General features: G+C 38.3%; 1 protein-coding gene across 6 annotated transcripts in view; it reads left to right on the top strand.

The window, feature by feature from the left end:
• The window catches only part of PHACTR1 (phosphatase and actin regulator 1), a 544,631-nt gene that overhangs the window by 11,421 nt on the left and 508,507 nt on the right, over positions 1–24,703 (top strand). For all 6 annotated transcript variants that reach the window (XM_053602161.1, XM_053602162.1, XM_053602167.1 and 3 more), the window contains one exon: positions 14,943–15,089. In XM_053602161.1, the coding sequence (XP_053458136.1) occupies positions 14,943–15,089 (147 nt within the window). The remainder of the gene's footprint in view (positions 1–14,942; positions 15,090–24,703) is intronic.

Below are 24,703 nucleotides of genomic sequence, written 5' to 3'. Positions count from 1 at the left end.
GATTTCTTATCAGATCTGTTTTCATAAAGATCAGAACTGTGAAGGGCAGACTGGGGTGGAAGGCAAGAGACAAGAACCATTAGGAGGCCACTGCAGGGATCCAAGCCAGAGTAAAGACAGCCTGAAAAGGAACAGGTTGAATTCAGAAGGGGAGAGGACCCTAGAAATGTTAAGAAGATTCTTTCCAGATTATATGATGACTAAGTGAGTAGACAGAAAATGAGAGAGGAGGCTCCAGATGTTACGATGGCATTCACCGAGAGAGGGAAATTTAAAACAAGATCAAGATGGATGGGAGAAATAAGAAAAATTCAATTGAGAGCATACTGAATTTGAAGAACTTTTGGAAGAACCAAGTGTAGATTACCAGTGTGGAATAAATTCCGTGGGTCTAAAGCTTAGTGCAGAGATCTTAGAAAACCATCAAAAATATTCTGTGTTCCTAGGTAATTCCTAAAACAAATTCACTAACATGTTTGACGTCTGCCTCTGAAGATGTAGCTCTCCCGGGCTTCTAATTTTCCCTTTACATTATTTAGAAGATCAGAGGCTATTTAAAGAAAACATTTTCTAAATTAAAAGCTTTTTGCTATAAATATGATGTTTTCTCCCTAGCAGCAGTATTTAAAATTAATAGTCCATTTGAAGTATTTACATGAACCAAATATTTGAAGTTACCAAGATTATTTTAAATTCTGGCTCATGTTTTTATAATAAGTAAAATTCTCAGTTAACACTTATGAGATCAGTTAACACAGAATATTTTTGATGGTTTTCTAAGATCTCTGCACTAACACTTTAGAGAAAATAAAATTTAAAAAGAAAATCTCAGTGCAGTTCAATAACTTTATAGAACTATAACTTGTCACAGAATGTTGCAAAGGGGGGGGGAAGGAATTTAGTTATAGCTGGTTAAAAATAGACCTTACTTTTTTTTAACCTGTGCAGTAAGATCTTCTGTTCCATTTAGTGATCATGCATTGTTTGGTGACTAAATTGGATAAGTGACAGGCAGAGAAGAAACTACTTGTCTTAGCCCAACTTAACTCTTGTCTTTGGAAAGCAAGACCACGCTCCAAACATCAGATTGCAAGAATGAATTTTACAACAGCCCCATGTCTGATGCTAGCCTAATCATCTGGGTATGTACACTGAAGTTGCAAAAGGAAATAAGAGTGAGAAGACAACTCACACCATGGGCCAGGGACTTCGTATTTATCATCTGATTTGATCCACCAAAAGAAAATTTATGAAGTTCATATTATTATCTCCATCTTAAAGATAAAGTCATCCAGATTTCTAATAAACAAGTAACTACTTCTCAAGGTCACACAGCTATTAGCAATGGAACCAGTATTATAATCCTTAAACTTTTGATTCTTCCCACTACGTCCTATAGCCCTCTACTATATTGGTGGTCTTGGCAATACTAGCAAAGATATCCATGAACAGATATGTGGGCATATACAGATGTTCTTGTATCTCCACACACCCAAAGGTAGAATCTCAATGTTGTGAGATATCAGAGTGGCAATAGAAGTCATTTCATGTCATTGTATGCTTTGGTTCAGATTCTCAAGGGGATTTTTAAAAATCTTTCTTTCTTTTTCTTTTTTTTTTTTTTTACTCGGGAAACCATCAAAATAGGGTGGTAGGGCCTTTGTCTCTTAGGCTGATGTGTTTACAATTTCCAGGAGCTGGGGCAAGAAAGCATTGCCTGTATTGGCCAGGAATAGCCTATGGTATTCACAAACTTGCTTTTCCCTCCCACTACCAATGTAGCTAATAATTATTATAGAAAATTCAGAAAATAGAGATAAACAACAAAACAAAATGAAATTTAGCTAGACCCACCATCTAAAAATAGGTACTCTTTTCTGTACAGTCTGGTGAATATTCTTACATTCTTTTTATACACTTCACCACACACACACACATATATATATTTTAACCTAAATCAAGCTTCTCAGATTTATTACCTTTATTCTTTTTTATATCTTAATTTTTTTTCTCTCCACCCCTTTCTGACTTCATTTTAAAGGTAGAAGAATTATTCTTACCATCAGTTGATTCTAACTGATGTCCAAAATAACTGGGCACTGTTTGAGCTAAAAGTGATCAATCATGCTTTGTTTTTGCCCAAAGGGCGACTTTGTCAGCTGGGTTGATGTCCCAGGATCTGTTCTGCTATTATTTACTAGACAGAGGCTCTGACTAATACCCTGTGATCTAATCATGGTCATCAGCCCATTTGTAGACACAACAGAATTCAAAAGAACTATCTATGCAATGTATATAGGGTAAATCTTCCTTCTTAGACTCAGACATTTAGGAATTTTGGTATTTCCCTCATCCACAACCGCAGTATGCTTTTACTCTTCTTGTAGATAGATGCAGCACTTTGCTATGTATCACAAGCAAGTGCCAGATATTTCTAATGATTCATTTAACAGTAAAATTACTACAATAACAGAGCATCAGACCTGGAAGGGATTTAATTCAACTGGATCATTTTATGGGTTGTAAAACTGAAGCTCAGAGAAGAAAGGAAAAGCAAATATTGTTTATTAAATACCTAACACATACCAGAGCTATGCAAATTTATTTTATTCCAAACCACGAACTTAGGAGTTAGATACTATTGCCCTCATAGAACATTAAAGTTCAGAAGGATTAAAAAACTGACCTATTATCACACAACTATGAAAGAGTGATACCAGGATTCACACATGAGCCTTTCCCCTATAACACTCTCCGTTTCTGGAGGGCAGTGACTTATCTAAACCAGACAGCTAGGTGGTGGCAGAGCAGGAGTCAGTGTCTTGCTGTGGAGTCTGATGTTCACACGTCTACACCCCGTAGTCTTGTACATGGGATTCAACTGGGATTCAAGCCCACAGCTTTTTGCCTCTAAGGTTATTTGGCAATTAACCATGCTCAGAAGTTTGCCATGCAAAAATAAGTCAAGTCCATATAACTTGTTTGTACATGGAAAATCAAAATAAATATGGCTTAAGATTTCTTGTCCTACCAATTAAGATTGGAAAGGTGACTTGTATATCTTAACCAGGCATGCTCAACATTTAAATAATAGAAAGCTGCTTGAGTTTCTGTCCAACTTAGTTCACTATCCAAAGGCTGAGCACATTTTCCTTTTCTGTATCTAGCATGAGTTAGCAGCCAGCCCCCAACCCCTCTGCGCAGAGTCTACTTTAAGAAACTGGGAGGAAAGGAAGCAAGGAACATTTGCTGCCCGCCTACCATTTGTCAGGCTCTATGTTAGGTGTTTTACATTTATTATATAATGTTTTATCCTCCCAAGGCCCAGTGAGAGAGTTTATTTTATTTCTGGTTTACATATAAGGAAACCAAAGCTTGGAAAGCTCACTAACTTTTCTACAAGGTCAGATAAGTACTAAGCTCTGGAATTATGCTAAGGTTTAATTTCTCAGCCACAGCCTTACTTGGAGCTGGCTAATAATAATAGTTTCAACATAACAAATGTTCATCGGGAATTTTCTTTGCCAAAGACTACATGGATTTTATGTTTGAACCCTCATAATGACCTTAAGTCATAGGTATTGGGTTAGCCTCATTTTAGGGATGTATAAGAGTGTAGAAAGGATTCAAGAGCATATGAAGTCATACAACTGTTAAATATGGAATTGGGAAGGCTAACCTCAAAGGTGGTGTGGTTAACTATTACTTCCTATTGTCTAGAAGCAAAGTAATATCCACGTTATTTTGCTTATATATTCATACAAAGTAAAAATGATAAAATGCCTCGAGGTAAGCAGAAATAAAGAAATAGGAAGATACTACATTCTCTTCGTGGTGCTAGAGTGGAGATGGGAATAGAAACATCTCTGCCATAGAGGATGGGTTGCGTTTAGGCATGTAAAGTTGGGCAGGGCAAGAAAAAGAAAGGTTTTCCACTAGAAAGAGCCGTGCTGTTGATTTTTGTTTATATCTTCTCTGTCTTAATTGATCAATCCAACAGGTTAAGATTTTGGATTTCTGACAGAAAGGGATAGCATGTAAGTGTCCAAGACTGATGCTCTGAGTCCGTTGAACACCCATGGTTATAACTTCTCTACTGCTGCATATCAAATTGCCCCAACACTTAGCAATGTAAAATAATAAACACATTATTTCATGGTGTCTGTGGGTCAGGGATTAGGGAGTGTCTAGCTGGGTTGTTCTGGTTGAGGGTCTGAAGTGACAGCCAGGCTATTGGCTGGGGCATTAGTCATCCGAAAACTAGGGCTTCCAAGGCCGCTAACCGTGTGGCACTTGGCAGAAGGCCTTGATTCCTTACTATGTGTGTAAGCCTTTCCATAGGCCACGGGGATATCCCATGACATTGCAACTGAGTTTCCCAAAGCAGGGGACCCAAAGAGAAAGCAAAACAGAAGCCACAAATGTCTTTTATTTCTACACTCTTGTTATCTGTAAAATAAAGCTAACCTAATATATTTTATGACCCAACTTCAGAAGTGATATACCATCACTTTTACAGTATTCTGGAGATCACAGAGACCAACTCTGATTCAGTGTGGGAATGGACTACATAAGGGCATGACAACCAAGAGTTATGGGTCATCAAATGCCATTTTAGAAGCTGGTTGTCACAACCTGCAAGTCTTTACAGGAATGGAAAATTTTCAGAAGAAAGAGAATATAGCTTATGTACTTACATGAGGTTTCTTAATATGTCTTATATCATCAAGTGGTTTGTAAAAAATCAGGCACAATATTGCATACTGAAATGTATGCGCTCTGGGAGAGAAGTTACTATGTCAGTGTTCAGGTAGCTATTGAATACCTTATATCTATCTACATCCAGGCATCAATTCAAAAAATCTAGGTATTCGAGCCTTTAAGAAGAGTCAGAATAAAGTCAATGTCAGACCCATATTGTTACAGGAAAATGGGCTGGCTTGAATGGCAAGGAAGGTCACTCTTTTGAGGGAAGGTTGCACAAATTGTGGCCTTCACTATTTGCACAATACTATACATACAGACTACAAAGTGAATGGCATACCCCTAAAGTTGTGTAAAACGAAAAACCTGAATTGGGGACAAGAGGAATACCACAGACCTGGAATCCTGGCTACAATGGTGAAAGCAAGCCAGCTACTTCCTCTCCCTTATGGGACCACACAAAATCAGCCACATATAAAAGGGAATTAATGTCAGAACTTTGTATAGTGGACAGCTCCTTTAATGACAAGTTTAAGCAGAGACAACTGTAATGCACCAATTTCGATTCCTCAGATTTTTGGTTTTCTAGCAAAAGCATACATATGTACAGAAATCAAAAAAGTGTTCCAGAATCTATTTACTAAATTTAGTTGCTATAAAAAGTCCCAAGTCATATATTTTTGCTAAACATATTTAGGATATGTAAGTTATTACTGTAAGTTGAGTTCTTATAGTTAATGATGTTCATCTTCATAATTTACATTTTGTTTTTTCTACCTGACTGATTTTCAGTATTGTCACCATAATTGGTGACTTTGTACTGGGTTTAATTGTGAAGTATAAAGGTTTTTATATTTCTGACTCATATTAAATATTAAAATGGTGAAATATATTTTGTCTATACAATCCAGGCTCTTAATCACTTGACTCTAATACACCAGAATCAACTTTCAACAAAAATTAAAAGACTTCCAATAAATCCAGGAAAGACTACTCTTGATGTCAATCCTGCACTTTGCTATAGCCTGCAGGAATACCTGACAATTCTAATTTTTCTAAAATTAAAGTAAGGTGGGGGGGGGGGAACATCCTTTCTAACCTTTGGAACCTCTCCTAAATAGAAAAAAATAATACATACATTTTTACTAGTAGTATAAAATTTTTATTTAAAATAATTTAAAACTTAAAAAAATGTTGCAGAAATAAAATACAGTAGACCTTCTGTAAGTTGGTCACCCAAGGAACTGTAACAAACTGGATAACATAGGGAGGTGGTCAGCAGAAGGCACTAGGCCTACTGTACTGATAGGTACATGTGGTTCATAACTAGTCTATGAAATTAGGTCAACTTAAAGAGGAGGTCAAGGTAGGGAGGTAGTCAACTCTGGAGATTCTACTGTAGTACAAAGAAAATTTATGTACACTTTCCTCAGATTCACATTTTAATCCATTTGTGCTCTCATCTCTAATTATCTGTGTTTCATGTCATCTATCACATCTAGCTATCCTATCCTATCAATGTCTGTCTAGACAGGAGTATTAAAAAGTGTGTATATATGTATACACAGTCATATCACTTATTGACAGGGCTGCATTCTGAGGAATGTGTCGTTAGGTGATTTCATTCTTGTGTGAACATCACATAAGGTACTTACTACACAATAGATGGTATAGCCTATTCCACACCTAGGGTGTGGGATGCAGCCTCCTGGGTTACAAACCAGTACAGCATGTTACTGTACTGATACTGTAAGCAGTTATAACACAATGATAAGTGCAATAAAACCTCCATAGTTGGCCAACCTCCCCACATTCACCACCTCCTTAAATTGACCTAATTTTCACAGACCGGACTTGCACCACATGTACGTATCAGTACAGTAGGCCTAGTTCCTTATGGTGACCACCTCCATATGTTGACCAGTTTGTCACAGTTTCTTAGGTGGTCTACTTATAGAAGTCCTACTGTATTTTTGTATATAAATGTATTTAAACATAAATACAGGTGCAGTAAAAATATGGTATTGTAATTTTACGGGACCACTATCTACTGTCCTTGGTTGACTAAAATGTCATTATGTACCACATGACTTACAGTGTGTGTGCACATAGAGAGGGAGGAGATACTACGTATTTATATAAACATACATAAAGAGAGGAAAGAGAGAATATATATCTAACTATGTGTGTTTGTATATTTATATATATGTGATTTTTGTATATGATTTTATAAATGAACATATATAATTTTTTTCTGAACCATCAAGACCCTTTATTCCTAAAACTTCGGAGTGCATCTCTTAAGAATAGTTATCGTCTCTTCCACAAGCACAGCACATCTATCAACTGCAGTAAATTTAACATTTGCTATTTTAATATAATCTGCTATCTGTATTTCAATTTTGCCAGTTGACTCAACAATGTTCTTTAGAGCACTTTTCCCCTACAGGACGGGAAGCAATCTAGGGCTAGTTCTCTAACTAACATTAGAGTCCAGTACACAGTCTAGTCTAGGGTCAGGTTTCTTTTGCCTTCTTTAATCTAGAAAATTTCAACACCTTTAATTTTTCTTTGACATTTGTCAAATTGGCATTTGTGAAAAATACAGTTCCTTTCTCCCTTTTAATAGACCACTCCTAATTTGGAGGTTGTCTGACAATTTTTTTTTTTTTTTTTATGATTAGACTCAGCTTAATGCCTTCTTGGCTGGAACACCCAAAGGTGATGTTAGGTGTTTCTCTGGCTATCACATCTGGAGTCACCCAATGTCTATCTGTCCCTCATTTATGACTTTGATAATAACTTTTATCACCAAATCAAGGGGCTGTCCAGTTCTTATTTTGAAACTAGTAAGAGGGTCAGAGGGGGACTTTAAGACCATGAAAATGTCCTGCTCATTATCAACATTTCCCCTGGATTTAGTATACATTATTACTCCTTGCTTAACCTTTACTAGGATGGTTATAAAACAAGGAATTTTCCAACTTCCAGCACTTTCTTCCCTTTTATGACTCAGCTCTTGCTGTTCTACTGTAAGCAAGAGCCCTCCCCCCGAATTTATCTATTTTTAAACCAGTTTTTAATCTATTTGTCCACTTATTTTCAGGATTCATGAATACCTATTTTTAATGGTTGATTATTCACTAGTGAACTTCATTCTTTTTTGTGTTCAAATTGTCCTGTTGTGGCCAATGTAAGCCCCTTCGAGCTGACTGCTGTGTCCTTATAACCTGTCCCTTCTCTTTGGTGAATGCTGCTCTAACAAGGCATAACAAGGCTTAACGGGACAGAACAAGAAGCCCACTGTCATCATTCTTTCCTTATTCTTTACATACACTTCCAATCCAGTTCTCTGTTGTTCTGTTGTTTTTGATGCAGCTCAGAACGCTGTCAGCAGAATGTTTAAAAGATCATGGTTATCAGAAATAGATATGATGACAGCCTAAAAATAATGGTGAGACACATCATAAAAAGTACAGAATTTTGGCAGGCGAGAATTCTACCACTGAACCATCAATGCTTAAAAAAAAAAAACTACAGAATTTTGGAATAGTGGAATGTTGATATTTATAAAGATAGCCCACATCATTAATTAATACATTATTTTAATTAATTTAATTTTTATGAATAGTGTGGTTTTATAAATATTCAGTACTTAAATGCAGTAATTCTCAAACTGTTGTGTGCATTTTAATAAGCTGGAAGGTTTTTATATTTGTATACATTAATTTTTAGTGGTATATAACATATGTGGAGTGACATACACAAATATAAAATATGTAACTTGATGAACTTTTACAAAAATGATCATTTTGTCTAAAAAGTACAGACACCACCCAGATTGAGAGAGAACGTTTTCCACATCCCAAAAGGTTTCTTTGAGTTCCCTTGCCAAGAAAATATCCTTCCCATCAACCTTCTATCATAATATACTAGCCTTGTTTATTCCTAAACATCATAGAAATGGAACCATACATATATACTGTTCTAGATCTGACTCCTTTATCAATATTATATCTGTGAGATTCATCCATGTATTTTATGTAGTGCTACTGTATGAAGATATTATAATTATTTTCACACATTTTCTTATAGATAACCATCTGAATTGTTCTGTGTTTGGGACCATTATGAATAAATCTACTATAGATATGCTTGCCCATATCACAGGATATGTGTAAGTTTACCTGTGTTTATGTAAACATACACAATGTTTTCCAAAGTGATTTTACAAGTTTATGCTCACACCAGCAAGGTGATGATGCTCCCATTCCTCCATATTTTCACCAAGACCTGGCATTGAAAGGCTTTCAGATTTTAGCCAGATTGGTGGATGTGTAATGATATCTCACAGATTTTTTAATTAATTTGTTTACCTATAAGTAATGAAGCTGAGCATGTTTTCATTTGATTATTTGGATGTCTGGATAACTTCTGTTCAAGTCTTTGGTCTATTATTTTATAAAATTTAGTTGAGTGTTCTGTCTTTTCATTATTGTTTAATGAGTTCTTTATATATTCTGATTACAGCCATTTGTCAAATTGTGTTGAAATTATCTTCTTCCAGTCTTCAACTTGCCTTTCCACTTTTCTAGTGGTGACTCTTTATTAAAAAGAGTGCGAGTCATTGAATGTACGAGCTGAAAGATGTTTGTAGTACTTTCTTACCTTTTCAGTGATTTTAAAATCTACAGTGATGACTCCTATTTGATTCCTAATATTAATCTTTCTTTTATCTTTATTAGTCTTACTAGTGCTTAATAGATCTATTGATTTTTTTTTTTTTTGAAGAATGGTCTCTTTGTTTCATTTATTTTTCTGTTTTTTTTTTTTTAATTTCAATGACTTCCTTTCTCAATTTCTTTTCTTTTCTTTCTTTTTTTTTTTGCTTTTGATTTATCTTTCTCTTCTTTTTCTAATTTGCTGAGATAGGAACTTAGATTATTTATTTGAAATCTTTCTTTTCATATATATAGATGATAAGCATCTAGTGCTATAAATGTTACTAACATTACTGTTTTAGCTGCATCCCACGTATTTTGATATATTACATTGTGAATGGTTATATTGTGATAAACAGAAGTTCTTAATTTTAATAGCATCTTTTATGGTTAGTGCTTTTTACATCCTGCTTAAAAATCTTTGCCAAGGTTATAAAAATATTCTACCATGAAAAACTTTTTCTCTTAGAAACTTTGCTTACCTTTTGTAATTAAGTCCATGGTCCATTTGGAATTGAATTTTGTGTAACACAGGGATTGAGGTTGATTTTCTTCCACCATATAGATATCCATATGACTAAGAGCTTTACTCGGAACTGCATTCTCTCCCCCACTGTATTGCAGTGGGACTACTCTTATGGTCAAGTTACTACTATTCACATACAGGGCTATTTTTAAGTTCTACATTCTCTTTCATTATATATCTTGCTTTTTTCTTATATTCTATACCTTTATAATATGTCCTGATATCTTCTTCTATAAATCCTCTGACTATTCTTTTTAAAGATTGTTCTGGCTAGTCTTATCCCTTTGCATTTTCATATACATTTTAGAATCAGCTTGTCAAATTCCAAAAAATAAAGAAAAGAACAGGAAAGAAAGAAAAGAAAGCAAACTGAGATTTTGATTGCAATTGCATTGAATCTGCAGGTCAATTTGAAGAAACTGATGCCATAACAATAGCATGTCTTTCCATCCATGAGCATGACCATGGTGTATTTACCCCACTTTCCATTTATTTGTGTATTTTTAATTTCTTTAAGCAATGTTTTTAGTTTTATGTAGAGATCTTACTATTATTTTATTAAATTTATTCATAGATGTCTGATAGTTTTGATGCTATTGTAAATGGCAGTTCTGAAATTTCATTTTCTAATTTTGCCAGTACACAGGAACAAAATTGGTATTCTATACTGATATTATACCCAGCAATATTGTGAAAATCACTTATTATTTCTAATAGTCTGTGGATCCATATGGATCCTATACATAAACAATCAAAACATAGATGAATAATAATAATTTTATTCTTGCTCTCTAGTCATATCTTTTTAAATTTCTTTTACTTGTTTTATTGCCCTGGCCAAGATCTCAAGTATAATGTTAAATAGAAGAGGAAGAGTGAACATAATTAGATTATTTTGAAAATCGTGGCATATAACTCTCATGCTCTCAAATTCTGACACAACAGTTTCAAATTGGGGGCCTCAAAAATGGACATTTTATTATAACAAGTATTTCACATGATTTTGATGTAGGGGTGTCCTAAAAAGACGCTATGAGCAATAATTTTAAAGGATAAACTTTACTCACCAAAGAATTTTCCTACTGAGGATGGAATATTATCTTTCTTTCTTCCTCCTTTTCCCACCTCCATCTTCTTCCATAGCAACGATGGGTGTATAAAGTTTTGCTTTGAGCTCCTTATGAGGCCAATTCTCCTACTCTGGCTCTAGCTCTGGATATAATATGTGTAAAAGGGTCCATGGTATTAAAATATTGACTGGATATAGAAAATAAAATCATTTCCTAAACCAGCAGTCATTTTTAGAAAAAAGCAATCATGGAAGGGAAAAAAAAGAAAAGAAAAAATAACTACCATTGGAAGTTGCTGAGATAACAATCGAATTCACACCTTGTGTGTACACACACCTCCACAAGCATACATACAATCGATAATGTGTATGTTACCACGTGATGGAAACAGTATGAGAAGAAAAAGTAGATTCCAAAGGATACAAAGTTACATAAAATAGACTGGAAAAATCTGACATCACCATAGAAATCTGGATACCATGTGGCTTCCTAATCATGATTAGGTACAAATCAAAGAAACAATGTAGTTTATTAAAATAAGAGATAAATATGGCATGGATATTTAAGGAAAGGAGTAGAAATACAAAAATAGCTGTAGAAACTTATAGAGTTTTGGAGGTAGGCAGAGCCTTAAAGTCATTTTATTCAGCTCCTGCACTTTTATAGCTGAAGTGACAAAGACTCACACTGGTAGAGTGCCTTGCCCAGTTTCACTTGGTGGGATAGTGGGACCATTGGGAACAACACCCATCATCCCTGATTCCCACCTGTAGGGCTCTTCCACTAATGCCACACAATCAGATATTTTATGATAAGAGGTCATGAATATGAAAGGAATTCCAGAGAATAAAGAATGTGGAAATATTGGAATAAGTCCACAAAAGTAAGTCTTTCATATACTATGAAGAATAAGGTGGGGAGGGAATACATGGGAAAAGGATCTACTCTGTAAAGGAATTGTTAGAAAGAACTAAAGAAAGGCATGAGAAATGAGAGGCAAAGTGAAAAGAGAATAGGAAAAACGAGATGAAAGTTAAAGAAGATGAAAGTAAGTTAGAAAAGCCAAGAAATGAAGATAATAATTGGAAATGAACATGTGATTAAAGAATTCAAGAACCTGAAGATAGATATAGTACTTTTATGGTTATCATTTATCAAAAGTGTATAGATCTAGAATTATTTTTGTTATAAAGTGGTCTGTAATGGAATAATATAAAAGTGCATTTAAGCCTCTTTGAAGAGGGATAAACCTAAAGTGGTAGCAACATTAAGTTCCTAATCCTCTAAAATGTTAAATGAATGAGAAACACAAATTCAAAGATGTACTTCTCTATCTCAAGAACCATTATTAGGTAAAATCAAAGAAACACAGGGAAAGCTAAGGCAAAGTATTCCTCCAAGTGACTTTACCATTTTTCTAGAGACATGGCTGATGAATGAAAACACAAAGGGTCAGAGAATCCTAACCATTCTAAACAATCAAATAGGCTATATTAATTCAAAGAAGGTAGAGTTTATATGATATTTAGAATTGTGTACTTCCTTACTTTTTGCACTTCCTTAAGAACCTCAATCTAAATATTGTAATTATAATGTTGGTTTATAGCCTTAGTCATCTAAACATATTAAGTTTCATTTGATGAACAAAAGGACCTTGTTGTGCCTCTTGGAACAGAAGGTATCCCTCTTTAAACAATGTTTAAGGGGCATAAATGGGTCATAATTAGGCATATGTTAATAGGAAAGTGAATTTTTAAGGTAGCTAATGAACCAAATATGTATATTAGCAAATCCGTATACTAGCTAAGAGCATAGAATTTGAAATCAGGTGGACATGGATTTGGTCATGAACCCTTGTTCATCCCTTTTCTCTCTTCTCTTCTTCCTCCCTCTCTCCTTCCTCCTCTTCTTTCTTTATTCAAAAACATCTATTCAGTATTTACTATATGCTGGATCTATGCCATAAGCTGGTGAACTAATTACTTCACGTTTTCTGAGAGGGAACATGAAATGCTTATAGCAAAGAAATGTGTGGTGTGCCACATAAGCAAAAGTGCAGATGCAGAAATGGGTCAGACTCAATAGGGTGATGAGAGGTAAATAGTGGGTTGTAAAGATGGAAAGACAGTTGAAGTCAGGTTGTGGAGGGCCCTGAATGCCAAGATAAGCAGTCTCAACACACAGAGGACTGGCTAGCAATTAGAAGCAAAGGACTAGGGAGATAGTTTAACCTAGGCAGGTCGAAGGATGGGAATATTTCAAGAAGGATAGATTACTAAGTATTCCAGAGAAGCCAGGAAAGAATTGGATTTGATTGTTAGAAGAACGTTGATGACCTTTACAATAACAGAGTGGTGAGGCTGGATACCAGACAGGGATAAAAAAAAGGATTGGGGGTGAAAAATTTGAGCCTGATGGGCCAAAAGTTCCCAGAGAATGATAAACAGAATGGAAAGGAAACAGTATGGAGTAGGAAAGAGGAAGCAGCAAGGCCAATGGCAGGTATATTTTTTCTAACATGAAGCATTACCATGGATGTGTGAAGGTAAGAGACCAAAGTAGAGAGAAGATTCCAGGGTGAGAGAATGCAAGCTGTGAGTTGAGAGTTAGCACCGACAGCTGAAGAGTAGGGAAAGCCTTGTCCAGAGTACTTCCCTAAGACTGAAGGGCTTAGCTCCACGCCGAGATATCCTTTGTAGCAGGGAGGGAAAGAAGGTAAGATGTATCTGTATCCTCCAGGTGGGCACTTATTAGATAGAAGAGTGGCAACATTAGGCCACAAAAAGATTAAGTGACTACAGCTGCAGAAAGACAAACATGAAAGAGTTTAGCCCATCAGTAGGTTCAGGAGGAGCATTAAACTAGCTGATTCACATCCTAGAAACCTTTCCAGGTTCTTCTGCTGTGTTACAGGGAGGGTTGCAGGTGGCAGTGCAGAGGCTCAAAGGAATGTAAAATCTTCTTGATCACTCTCCTTCTGCAAACAGCGGTGCTGGGTTGTAGAAGCCCAACACTATTCTTTGTGCTATGAGTGACCAAATACAGAGAAAGCTGAAGGTTCAAATGAATGGGCATTTATGTAGAGAGAAGCACATCTTACAAGTTAGTGCTTTTAAAAGAGGGCCACTCAACTCTGTGTGACTATGCCTGGTCTGCATTCAAAAGATCAACTTCAGAAACCTTGCTGTCACCCTGCTTGTATACAACTTGTATACACTTTTCCTCAATCCCGCCTCTCAGTCCTAAGGGGCAGCTAATAGAGCTTCTGAAGATTTCAGGTCTGTTTTTATCTTTATTTGAGCTCCTGGTTGGGATCAAGGCAGCAGAGGGCTATGCTGGGCACGATGCCCTCAGGGATGACCAGTAGACCAGGGCTTGCCAGAGCTGGGATGGCAGACCCGAATGCTCAGACTAGAGTCTCCTGCGGGTGAGGGAGATAGTGGTGTGCACTTGGAAGAGCAGAGTAAGTGCGTTTGGCGGGAGAGGGCACAGTGCTGACTGGGCATCTTTGCTTGGAAAGCTTCCCTTTCGCAGGAGCCTATCTGTGCCAACGCTGGAAACTGGGGCTGCAGGTGGGAGGCGGGTGTCAGCCAGGAGCACTGACCCTCCTGACCCTAGGGCTGCCAGAGGAGTTAGGGGGAGCCCGGGGAACAAGCCAGGGAGGGCCTGGTCTCTGCTCCAGTCCACAAATCCTTAACGGATTTTCTTTCTCTCCCTTCACCCTTTTCTCCCCTTTGCTCTCTTTCTTTCTCTCTCTCCCTCCTTTTTCCTTTTTCCCTCTCATTTCCCCCTCCCTCCCCACCCTTTCCCTTCCTTCCCATCCCCCTTCCCCTCCCCCCTCCCTGTGTGCGAGCCTCTTCCTCTCCCCTCCTCCCCTTTTCCGCCTCTCTCCCTCTCTCCGCGTCTCCTTCTCGCTCTCAGCTCGCCGGGCGACCCTGCTCCTGCCTCCCACATTAATGGCGGCATCTTCGGAGGACGATATAGACCGGCGGCCCATCAGAAGAGTCCGCTCCAAGAGCGACACGCCGTACCTGGCGGAGGCCAGAATCTCCTTCAACCTCGGGGCAGGTAAGGACGCCCCTCGGCCGCCCCCCGCCGCCCGCCCCGCGCCCGGCCCCTCCGCCCTGCGCCCGGCCCCGCCCGCTGTCCCCCGCCCGCTGCCCACCGCCCGGCTCGCTCGCTCTTTGTGTCGCCCGTGCGTGCGAGGAGGGCGCGTGTGTGTGCGCGCGAGAGGGAGGGAGGGAGGGAGAGAGAGCTGCAGGGTGGGGGAGGGCAGTGCGTGGAGCCTGCGGCCGCCCGGGGGTCACCCTCGGGCTCCCCCCGTGAAAGTGCCCCCGGTGACAACAGTGATCCGGGGACAGCCGGGGTGGCGCGCTGGGGAGCGGGCTGCGGGCTGCGGGCGGGCGAGGCTCCGCGGTGAGGGTGGCCGGCCAGGCTACGACAGGGTGGAACTTGTTGGTGACATTCAGACTCTGGGGACGGGGACGGCTGGATTCGGCGTCCGCTGCAGTGTCGGAGCGAGGAGAGGGGCGGGGCCGAGCGCTGGGAGCAGAACCGAGCGGCTGGAAAGCGCCGGTGGTAGTAGTCAGAATAACGTGGTCTCCAGGACGCACGGCAGGGGATTGGATGCTGTGGCTGGAACTGGAGCCCCAAGTGGCCCAGAGAGAAGTGAGGAAAAAGGGCAATCGAGGTAGAGGAGGGAGGGAAGGAAGGAGAGAGGGAATGAGGGAAGAAGGAAGGAAGAATGAAGGAAGTGAGGAGCAGAAAGAGGACTGAGGGGTTCAGCCAAAACTTCTTCAGACCAAAAAATCCCAGAGTCTCCTGACTGACTCCCACTCCCCTCCCAGTATCTCACTAGCCGATGCTCCTCACTACCCCTGAGAGGAAGTTCACCGACTTCATAGTGCTGCCTTTTCTGAATGATGCCTGAGTCTCAAGCTTAGCTGTGTCTCTTCCTCCCCAGGGTCTCTTTCTAGTCTAGCAACTCCCAAGCATGAAGAGTGAGTGCATTAGCCTGAAAACTCTCAAAATAAAGTTTAAAAAGCAGACAATACCTTTTCCTTTAGGAACTTAATCCCTTGAAAACAAGACTGAAACAAATGAAGTGTTGTGTACTGTATGTGTGTGTGCGTGTGTTGAAGCAAAGAGAATCTTCAAGTGATGGGTATTTGATGGATATTTTATGCCCTGTTGAGAAGTTTGAGCAAGAGAGAAAACTCAGCACAGAGAAACAAGACCTGGTGGCTAAGTGACCATATCTTTATGGTTGGAGGAAGGGTGATTGAATGGAACAGAGCAGCCAGATGTCTTGGAGTGTAATGTTCCTGCCATTGTGACTTTTTTTTTTTTTTTAATAATAGGTATCCTGTCACTTCTTGAGTGTTTGCCTTTGGTTTTTGGTTGAGGACAAAAATCTTTACTGAGAAAGTTTTGGCAGTTTTTGCAGCTTGCTGGAATAGTCAGTGGTGCTCACTTTGGAATTGTTAATCCCCTACCTGTATGTTCCAGCTTTGACATGTGGTTGTTGGAGGTTTTGTAAAGGAATGAGAAGATTTCTTTTAGGAACAAGATTGTCTTCCCAACTCAGTGATGTTAGGAATTATACTATTGACCCCTTTGCTAACAAATTTGACTATATTCCCTTAGTATCCCACTTAGCATGGAAGGAAAAGGATAGCTGTTAGTGAAGGTAGTTTACCTCAAACAAGTGCATTTATAACAATACAGCAAAGTAAAGCCCTGGAAAGGAGTTTCAAGTTTCAGCTCCTACTCAATTACATACAGTCACTTTGCCACCAGATTAGACCCAGTGACTTGCAATCTTTTATTCTAGTGAAATTGCTCTGGAGTCCAATTAAAAGATTGGCTCAGGCAGGACTTGTCTCCCTTTCCTCTGGAAACAAACAAGGCAGACAACCAGCCATCCTTTCTATATGTCCCTTTAAATACCTTTAAATGCACCGTGGAAAGAAAGACACCAAAAAGAAAGAGAAGTTCTGGGAGAGGATGTTAAAGGAGGAAGGGCAGGGGCAGTGGCTCTGTACGGAAGCCAGGGAGCTGTCCTCCTCCTGTGGTGCTGAAGTGAAGGACAGGGAGAAAGAGAGTGACTGTAAGGGGAACGGTGGAGGGATTGGTGCTCATCCCTTCTCTGTGACGGAACCCAAGGGAAAATGTAGAAGATGTGGCCACCAGAAACTTTTCTATTCCTTCCTCCCTACATGTGCTGCCTGTTTACTGTGCCTCACACCTCCTGCTCCACTGCTCAAATCAGGCAGTTTTGCTCTAATTTTGCACCGACTGCTCACTCCTGGAGCTTTGTTTTCCAGCTGGTTTCTGGTTGCTTTCCTAACAAAGTAAGATCTACTCGCAGATGGGCCTTTCCCTTGTGTTTAAAAGTAATCGTAACCCCTAGTTTAAAAAGCAAACAGCCTTGTTTATCTCCTTGAGCAGCAAGTTGTAATTAAACTATTAGTGTCATTATCAGTGTTGCTGAACAGAGAAGCATGCACACTCCCAATAAATTACATCATCTGGGCACAGAGGAAATTTTGTGTATGTCTTAACAATTTATACACAATTAAGTCAGAAAGCATTCATCTGCCTATCTTTCCTCTCCTGCTCCAGTCACTTATTGCTTATTCTTTACAGAGGAATTTGTATTGGTTTAATTATGTTTAATATTTGCTTTTCCACAATTGCTTATTATATATAAATCTTTGTATGATATTTTAGAGGTTTAGTAGTGGTCCAGAAAAAGAAATACACAGGTATTCCTTTTTCTTGGCTATCAGGAAATCATTTTGGGTACCAACACACTTAAACTAATCTATCCAGTTGCCAAACAAAGTGTACTGGGCATTCTGAATCCTAATTAAAGGCTTAAGCATTTGTTCTATATCCTATATCTCATAGTATTATCATTTCAGAAAGAACTCCACAACTTGAATAAAGGACATTACTCCTTCACTTATAGTCCCCCATCAGTCACAGAATAGCACCAAAATGTAAATCTTTCATTCATCTATTTAAGATGCTCACGTCAAGGTTCAGCCTAAACTGAGAGAGAGGGGAACATAGATTTTCTGAACTATGACTTTTATTTTTCTGAAAGAGCCCCCTTTCTGGGTTTTTAACTTTTCAGTATTTCATGCATGCAAATATTGATAGATTTTGTTTGAAGATGGTATACATGCTAAAGAAAATAAAGTCAGTGTATTTGCTGAAGGTTATCCAGACATCAAAGATTGAAAGCATTTGAAGAGGCTTTTCTCCCCCTTGGGAAATTCAAAGATGCTAAAAGGACATTGTACAACAGAAGAACATGTTCACACTATAAGTGGCAAGTGTTTCTAATTGTATTCTCACTTAGTAATGAACATCACTTGACATTTAGCTAGAAAGAACTTACCTTGTCTGCTGAAGTCATTCATTCCCTGCACTAAAGTCAGGGCAATGAAGAGCTGCACCTCCTCTAGCCAGTACTTTCCGATGGGCTAATATATTCTACTCACCTTTATATGGACAGTATCTAGAAGAGTATCTGATGCATACAAGATGCTGACATTGAAAGGTTCTCCAGATTACAAACTAAAGGGAATGGAAGTGTTAGAGTAAGTAGAAGAATTAAGCAGATGTGACATTTCTTAAGTGGAGGTGAAAGGCAAGCCATCTTTTTCATTTACGGGTGTTTAATATACAAAACTAAAATTGGGCGCTATTGAGAAGAATGAGTACTTTTCTAATCACAAAGGGTTTAACCTCTTTTGATATTTCAGATTTGCTCTATACAGGGGAGATTTTAAAATGATAACGTGGGCTTGGCGCCCATAGCACAGTGGTTATGGCATCAGCCACACACTCTGAAGCTAGCAGGTTTGAACCCAGCCCCGGCCTGCCAAACAATAATGACAACTGCAACAAAAAATAGCCGGGCCTTGTAGCAGGGGCCTGAAGTCTCAGCTACTTGGGAGGCTGAGGCAAGAGAATAGCTTATGCCCAACAGTTGGAGGTTGCTGTGAGCTGTGACACCATGGTACTCTACCGAGGGCAACATACTGAGACTCTGTTTTAAATAAATAAATAAATAAATAAATAAATAAATAAATAAATAAAACAAAATAACATGGTCAACCTTAGAATACTTAGCCTCTTTGGAAAGCTGAGATCTGTTTTAGTTATAGCCATCAACTAAAGATAGCTGGTTCTGGTTTCTACTGGTCTCTTCCACTTTTTTAGGCCCAGAGGATAAGGGCCTTTGGAATTGGCTTGCTGTGGTGTCTATAAGAATGAATGAGTCAACCAGATGAAGTTATAATCTAGGTCTCTGGAGACTTCTACCTTTCTTGACAAGGAAACCCTTTATTGCTTAGCTAAATTACAAAAGCCTGTGATATTGACAAATGGCAGCTCAGAATGTGCTATTATCACTTAGCAATGAGAACTGTCCCTGAGCAAATTATGAATTTTATTGTCATTCTGCACTGAGGTGGTCTCACTAACTAAAGGACTTGGTAAGAATCCTCCTTCACTCTTTCATTGAAGAATGCCAATATATCTCTCACAATATTTTTTGTCACTGATCTCAAATTGAAGGCAACTCATATGGTTTTGACTTTTATTTGGGGGGGTCAAATTCTCCTTTTAGGTGTTATTTCCCAGAATTCAAGCAGCTCGGCTAATGGCTGACTAGGACACTATTTCAGGGGTCTTTCCTTCTTACTGTGTCATAGTTAAAGCTAGCTAACCTGATCATCTCATTATGTCATACATTAAGGTGGTATTGCTAAAGACCATCCCAGCTAATAATAAAGTATATGAAAAGGGTACAGGAAGTAAGTACAGTTGGCCTTTGTATTCATGGGTTCTGCATCTGTGGATTTAAAATATTCATAGGAAAAATTTAATAGTTGCATCTGTATTGAACACGTACAGACTTTTTTCATGCTACTATTCCCTAAGCAATACAATATAACAACCATTTAATAGCATTTACACTGTGTGTGTTAGGTATTGTAAGTACTCTAGAGAAGGGTTAAAATACCCAGAAGGATGTGCATAGGTTATGTGCAAACAGTACACCATTTTATGTAAGGGGACTTACACATCCATGGATTTGGGTATCTAAAGGGCATCTTGGAATCAATCCCCCAGGGATACCAAGGCACCACTACAATTAACATTATGAGTAAATGGGAAGCCTTTTTCCATAAATATTTAACTTGGCTGCTTGCCACGTCATTGTCTCAATAAGAATTTAGACATTTATGAGACAACCGGAACGCAAAAGTTATGTTAGTTGCTTAAATTTTCTTAGAATTTTTTTTGGCAGAATATTATTAATTTTTTAAACACCTAAGTATGTATTTATGATAATCTTGTGGGTAAATGGTAAATTACTTCTTTGATTTGTTCATATATGTCCATATAATTTAATCACATGAAAGCTCCAAGGGGAGTTCTATGTGAAAAATGTGAGGCAAGAGGCACCAGAATTTGATTCTAATGCATCATTCTCCTAAAACCATGGGCAAGTCATTTAACCTTTTGGGGCCTGATTGACTCAGCTCTCAGATGAGGAATTTAGATTTAAAATCTCCAAATTCCCATGCAATCTAATAGTAATCAGTTCTAATTCTAGCTGTGTGGTTTGATACATACTATACTATTGATTCTACACATAGTCTTATTTATGATATAAAACATAAAATAGCATAATTACAATAAGAATTAAGGTATTTGATCATAGCAAAGTTACAGAAATATTTTGTTAGAAGAAAATGAATGTATGTATAATATATAGGTACATTTATATATTAAATTAAAATATTTTTAAATAATTAAAATATTTCTGGTCTGAATATTAAGGGATTAGAGTCTAAGCAGAGTTGACGCTATTTATATATTTGTTGTATGATTGAATAACACATGAGAGAAATCTTAGCAGTAAGAATAGAGTAAGGAAAATAAATACTAGTCCAGTTGCTAATAGGCATCGAAAGTCTTTTAACTTATTCTTGCTTATAATAAAATTATCATGTAAAATCTGTAATTTCCCTTTATCCTTTCAGATTATCAGAGAAGGTAAACATGTAGGCAGACCAGCTAAATGGCAGGATTCAACAGAGCTGCGAAGTATCCCTTTGGTGTTCACAGGTAGAATTATCCTAATCCGTAAGCACTGACCTGGCCATGAATTACAAAGAGCCCTTTTCCTTTTTCTCACAGGCATTATAAATTGATAGGAGTCATAAACTGCCACTCAGAATAAATGCAGCAGATCCACTTTAATACATTTTATACATATGTAGTCATACTAAAGGAAACATTTTTATTTTATTTTTTTAAATTTCAGGTTCATGCGAGGATACAAACCACTCGGTTACAATGTTTTACATGAGATATCACCTAACCCCAGTGAGCAAACATTTTTTAAAGTCACTCTTTGATGTATGCAATTTCCATTCATAGCTATTATTTAGTGTACAAATAAAGGACTTAAAATTGAAGCGGAAACAGAAGATAATTTGTAGAGCTTTATTTCTCCTCGAGTTAATGAAGTGAAAGGGGGACATACATTATAGCCAGGGTCTTAATGTGAACAAACGAGGGCCTGAAAGAACAATTGCTATAACAATTTCTTCATTCTATAGTAAGAAAGAAACTTCAGCATTTTCATATTTTGTTTCACCACTCTTCCCACCTACTTTGGAAGGTGCTGAGTGGATGTGATTTCACGGGGGAAAAGTGAGCCCTGCAGACGTTTTAATTGCTTTAATTTATAAGTCTTCAACATAATGATGAATAGTTAAATAAAAGACAAAATCAATTTTATGGCCTTACTGAATGATGACGTATTTATGTAACTTTTTACCCAAGTTAGAGAAGGACAACAGGAATGACCCCACACTGGGAGCCGATGAACATTTATGAATGTAAGTGGTGAGGAAAGGCCTGCGGGTTTTCTATTGATCTCTTCTGCTGCAGATGTGAACATCAAACTAACAATTCAGCAGCAGAATCTTTGATTGTGAATACTTGAACTGTAAATTGTAGATATGAGGGTTTAATATATACATTGATTTTGAAACTATTCTGAAATTTAGCTTTATTCTGAAATAAAGCTCTACAAGTAGTTTATCAGTATCCTCAATTTGCCATTTTTAGATATGGGAAACCCATTATGACTGGATCCTTACCAACCTGATCCCAAAAAGTTGGTTCAATAGTAAATCGTGTGTTGTTCAAATGTACAGAAAGGGCTGTGTTTTTCTTGAGTTTCTCCTTTATTCCATCTGATTTTTTGGTGTGTGTTTTGGGTATATTTAGGTGTGCAATAGGTGAGAAGAAATTCTTGGGGCGGCGCTTGTGGCTCAAGGAGTAGGGTGCCGGTCCCAAATGCCAGAGGTGGCGGGTTCAAACCCAGCCCCGGCCAAAAAAAAAAGTTTGGGTGGCGCCTGTGGCTCAAGGAGTAGGGTGCCGGTCCCATATGCCGGAGGTGGCGGGTTCAAACCGAGCCCCGGCCAAAAACCAAAAAAAAAAAAGAGAAGAAATTCTAATGTAATAATATTCACCAAAAAAAAATCAAACAGTTAACTACGGAGCAAACCATTTTTAGACATGGGATACCTTAGTGGTAGAATAAATAGCATCTTACCCTCATGAATTTTTACTTTGCAAAATAGATCGTGGACAATGAACATTATAATGTGTCAATGACGTTCATAACTGTTAAGGCAAAAATGAACAAAGCAGGCTAAGAGGGTAAGGCAGGTGGGAGCATTAAGAGGAGTGGATTGCAGGATAGACAAGGTGGAGAAGAAGGAATTTGTACAGAGTTCATCAATGCAGATGAAAGAATGAACAATGCCAATAATAGGTGGGGGACAGAATGAAAAAGTGCTGAGGGAATGCAAGTGGAAAAGCTCTCTCAACCTGAGGGTCCCTGGCATGGCAAGGAGCCTAGTGTGACTGGAGAGGGGTGAGGAAGGGGAGAAGGGTATGAGAGAAGATTTGAAAAGGAACAGGGACCAGGTCAGATACAGCCTGCTGGGCCATTGCAAAGACTTTGACTTTACTGTCAGTAAAATGTGGAGCACTGCAGGGATTTGAGCACAGGTCATGTCATTTGACCTTCTGACAGGTTTTCAAAGGATCACAGGGCTGATACGTTAACAACAGCCTAGAGTGGGGCAATGTGGAAGCAGAGAAGCTGGTTTAGAAACTATTACAGCAATCTGGAAAAACAATGGTATGTCATCACTGTGGTACAGCAGGTGCAGTGAGAAGTAATCAGATTGCACTTGTATTTAAAGGCACAGCCCAGGGGCTTTCATGGTGGATTGAATGTGGGTGGCGTGAGAGGAGAGGAGAGAGGAGCACTGCAGATGTTTCAACTGAGCAACAGGAAGAGTGAAAGAGCCATTTGGAGAGATGGGGCAGTGTTCAGGAGTTCAAAGATAGATATTAAGTGTGAGAAATCTACCAGCCATCTCCAGGCTGAGGTCTGTAATGACAGCACTTTGGGAGGCTGAAGGAGGATAGCTTACTATTTTGAGACCAGCCTGGGCAACACAGCAAGATCCCATTTCTACCAAAACAGAAAAACTAGTCAGGCATGGTGGTGGGTACCTGTAGTCCCAGCCACTAAGGAGGCTAAGGCAGGAGGATCCCTTGAGCCCAGGAGTTTGAGGTTGTGGTGAACTATGATAGCACCACTGTACTCTAGCCTGTCTCGGAAAATTAAAAAAAAAAAAAAAAAAAAGAGATCTGGCTAAGAAATAAATATTTGAGTTGTTATCCTATAGAGAGCGCTCACTAACCTTTACTGTGTCTAGGACTTTTTTTTCTCTGTTTCAAGAATTGATTTCTCCCAATTACTCTATAAGATTAGCATTATTCTTCCCATCCTGATGTTATCTGCATAGAAATTAAGCCACAGAGAAGTTAAATAACTTAATGAAGGCAGTAGAGCTAATAAGAGGAAGGACTGGAATTGGAATCATGTTTTCTATGACTTCAAAGCTTGTATCCTTAATGGTCATGATTTTACCACAAGGGAAAAAACTTATATTACCTGCTGAGTTATAAGGTCACATTTAAAGCTGAACATGGCTAATGGAAAGAAGGAGATGGAACTAGGAATGTATCCTACTTCACTATTTAAAAAACAATATTTTACTGAGACTCACTATAAGAAATGCACTTTATATCACTCCCTATAACACACATACATACACTATTTATTATAATTAGAATAAAATATCCCCCAAAATACCCTTATAAGGTGAAAATTTACTCTGGTATTTTCTATATTATCCTATTCACTCCAATTCCATCCATATTTTCATTATAAAAATGCTAGTTATGAGCCACCTAAATGATTTTATAACCTACAGCTTGAAAAAGATTACTTAATTGGTGGTTTTCTAGGGGCTAGCTCTAAAAGCTGAAAAAGTATTTGCAGAAAAGCCCCAGTTAGTTACTTCTGTATGGGTAACAGAGTGGCAAATTTATTCTCTTACCTGAATATGAGTCAAGGTGAAAAAGAAAAATCCCAACCCCTAAGTACCAACTTAGCCGCATGCCAGGGTAGGCACAGAGCCACACTAGTATTTTTAGAGGCCACAGAAATGTTTTAATTTTTTTTTAAGACACAAAAATCCAGACTGTGGATTATACTTGTA

The sequence above is a fragment of the Nycticebus coucang genome, chromosome 9 (assembly GCF_027406575.1).
Source record: "Nycticebus coucang isolate mNycCou1 chromosome 9, mNycCou1.pri, whole genome shotgun sequence".
Taxonomy (NCBI): Eukaryota; Metazoa; Chordata; class Mammalia; order Primates; family Lorisidae; genus Nycticebus; species Nycticebus coucang.
Note: the sequence above shows the minus strand (reverse complement) of the source record. Positions and strands in the feature narration are given on the sequence as shown.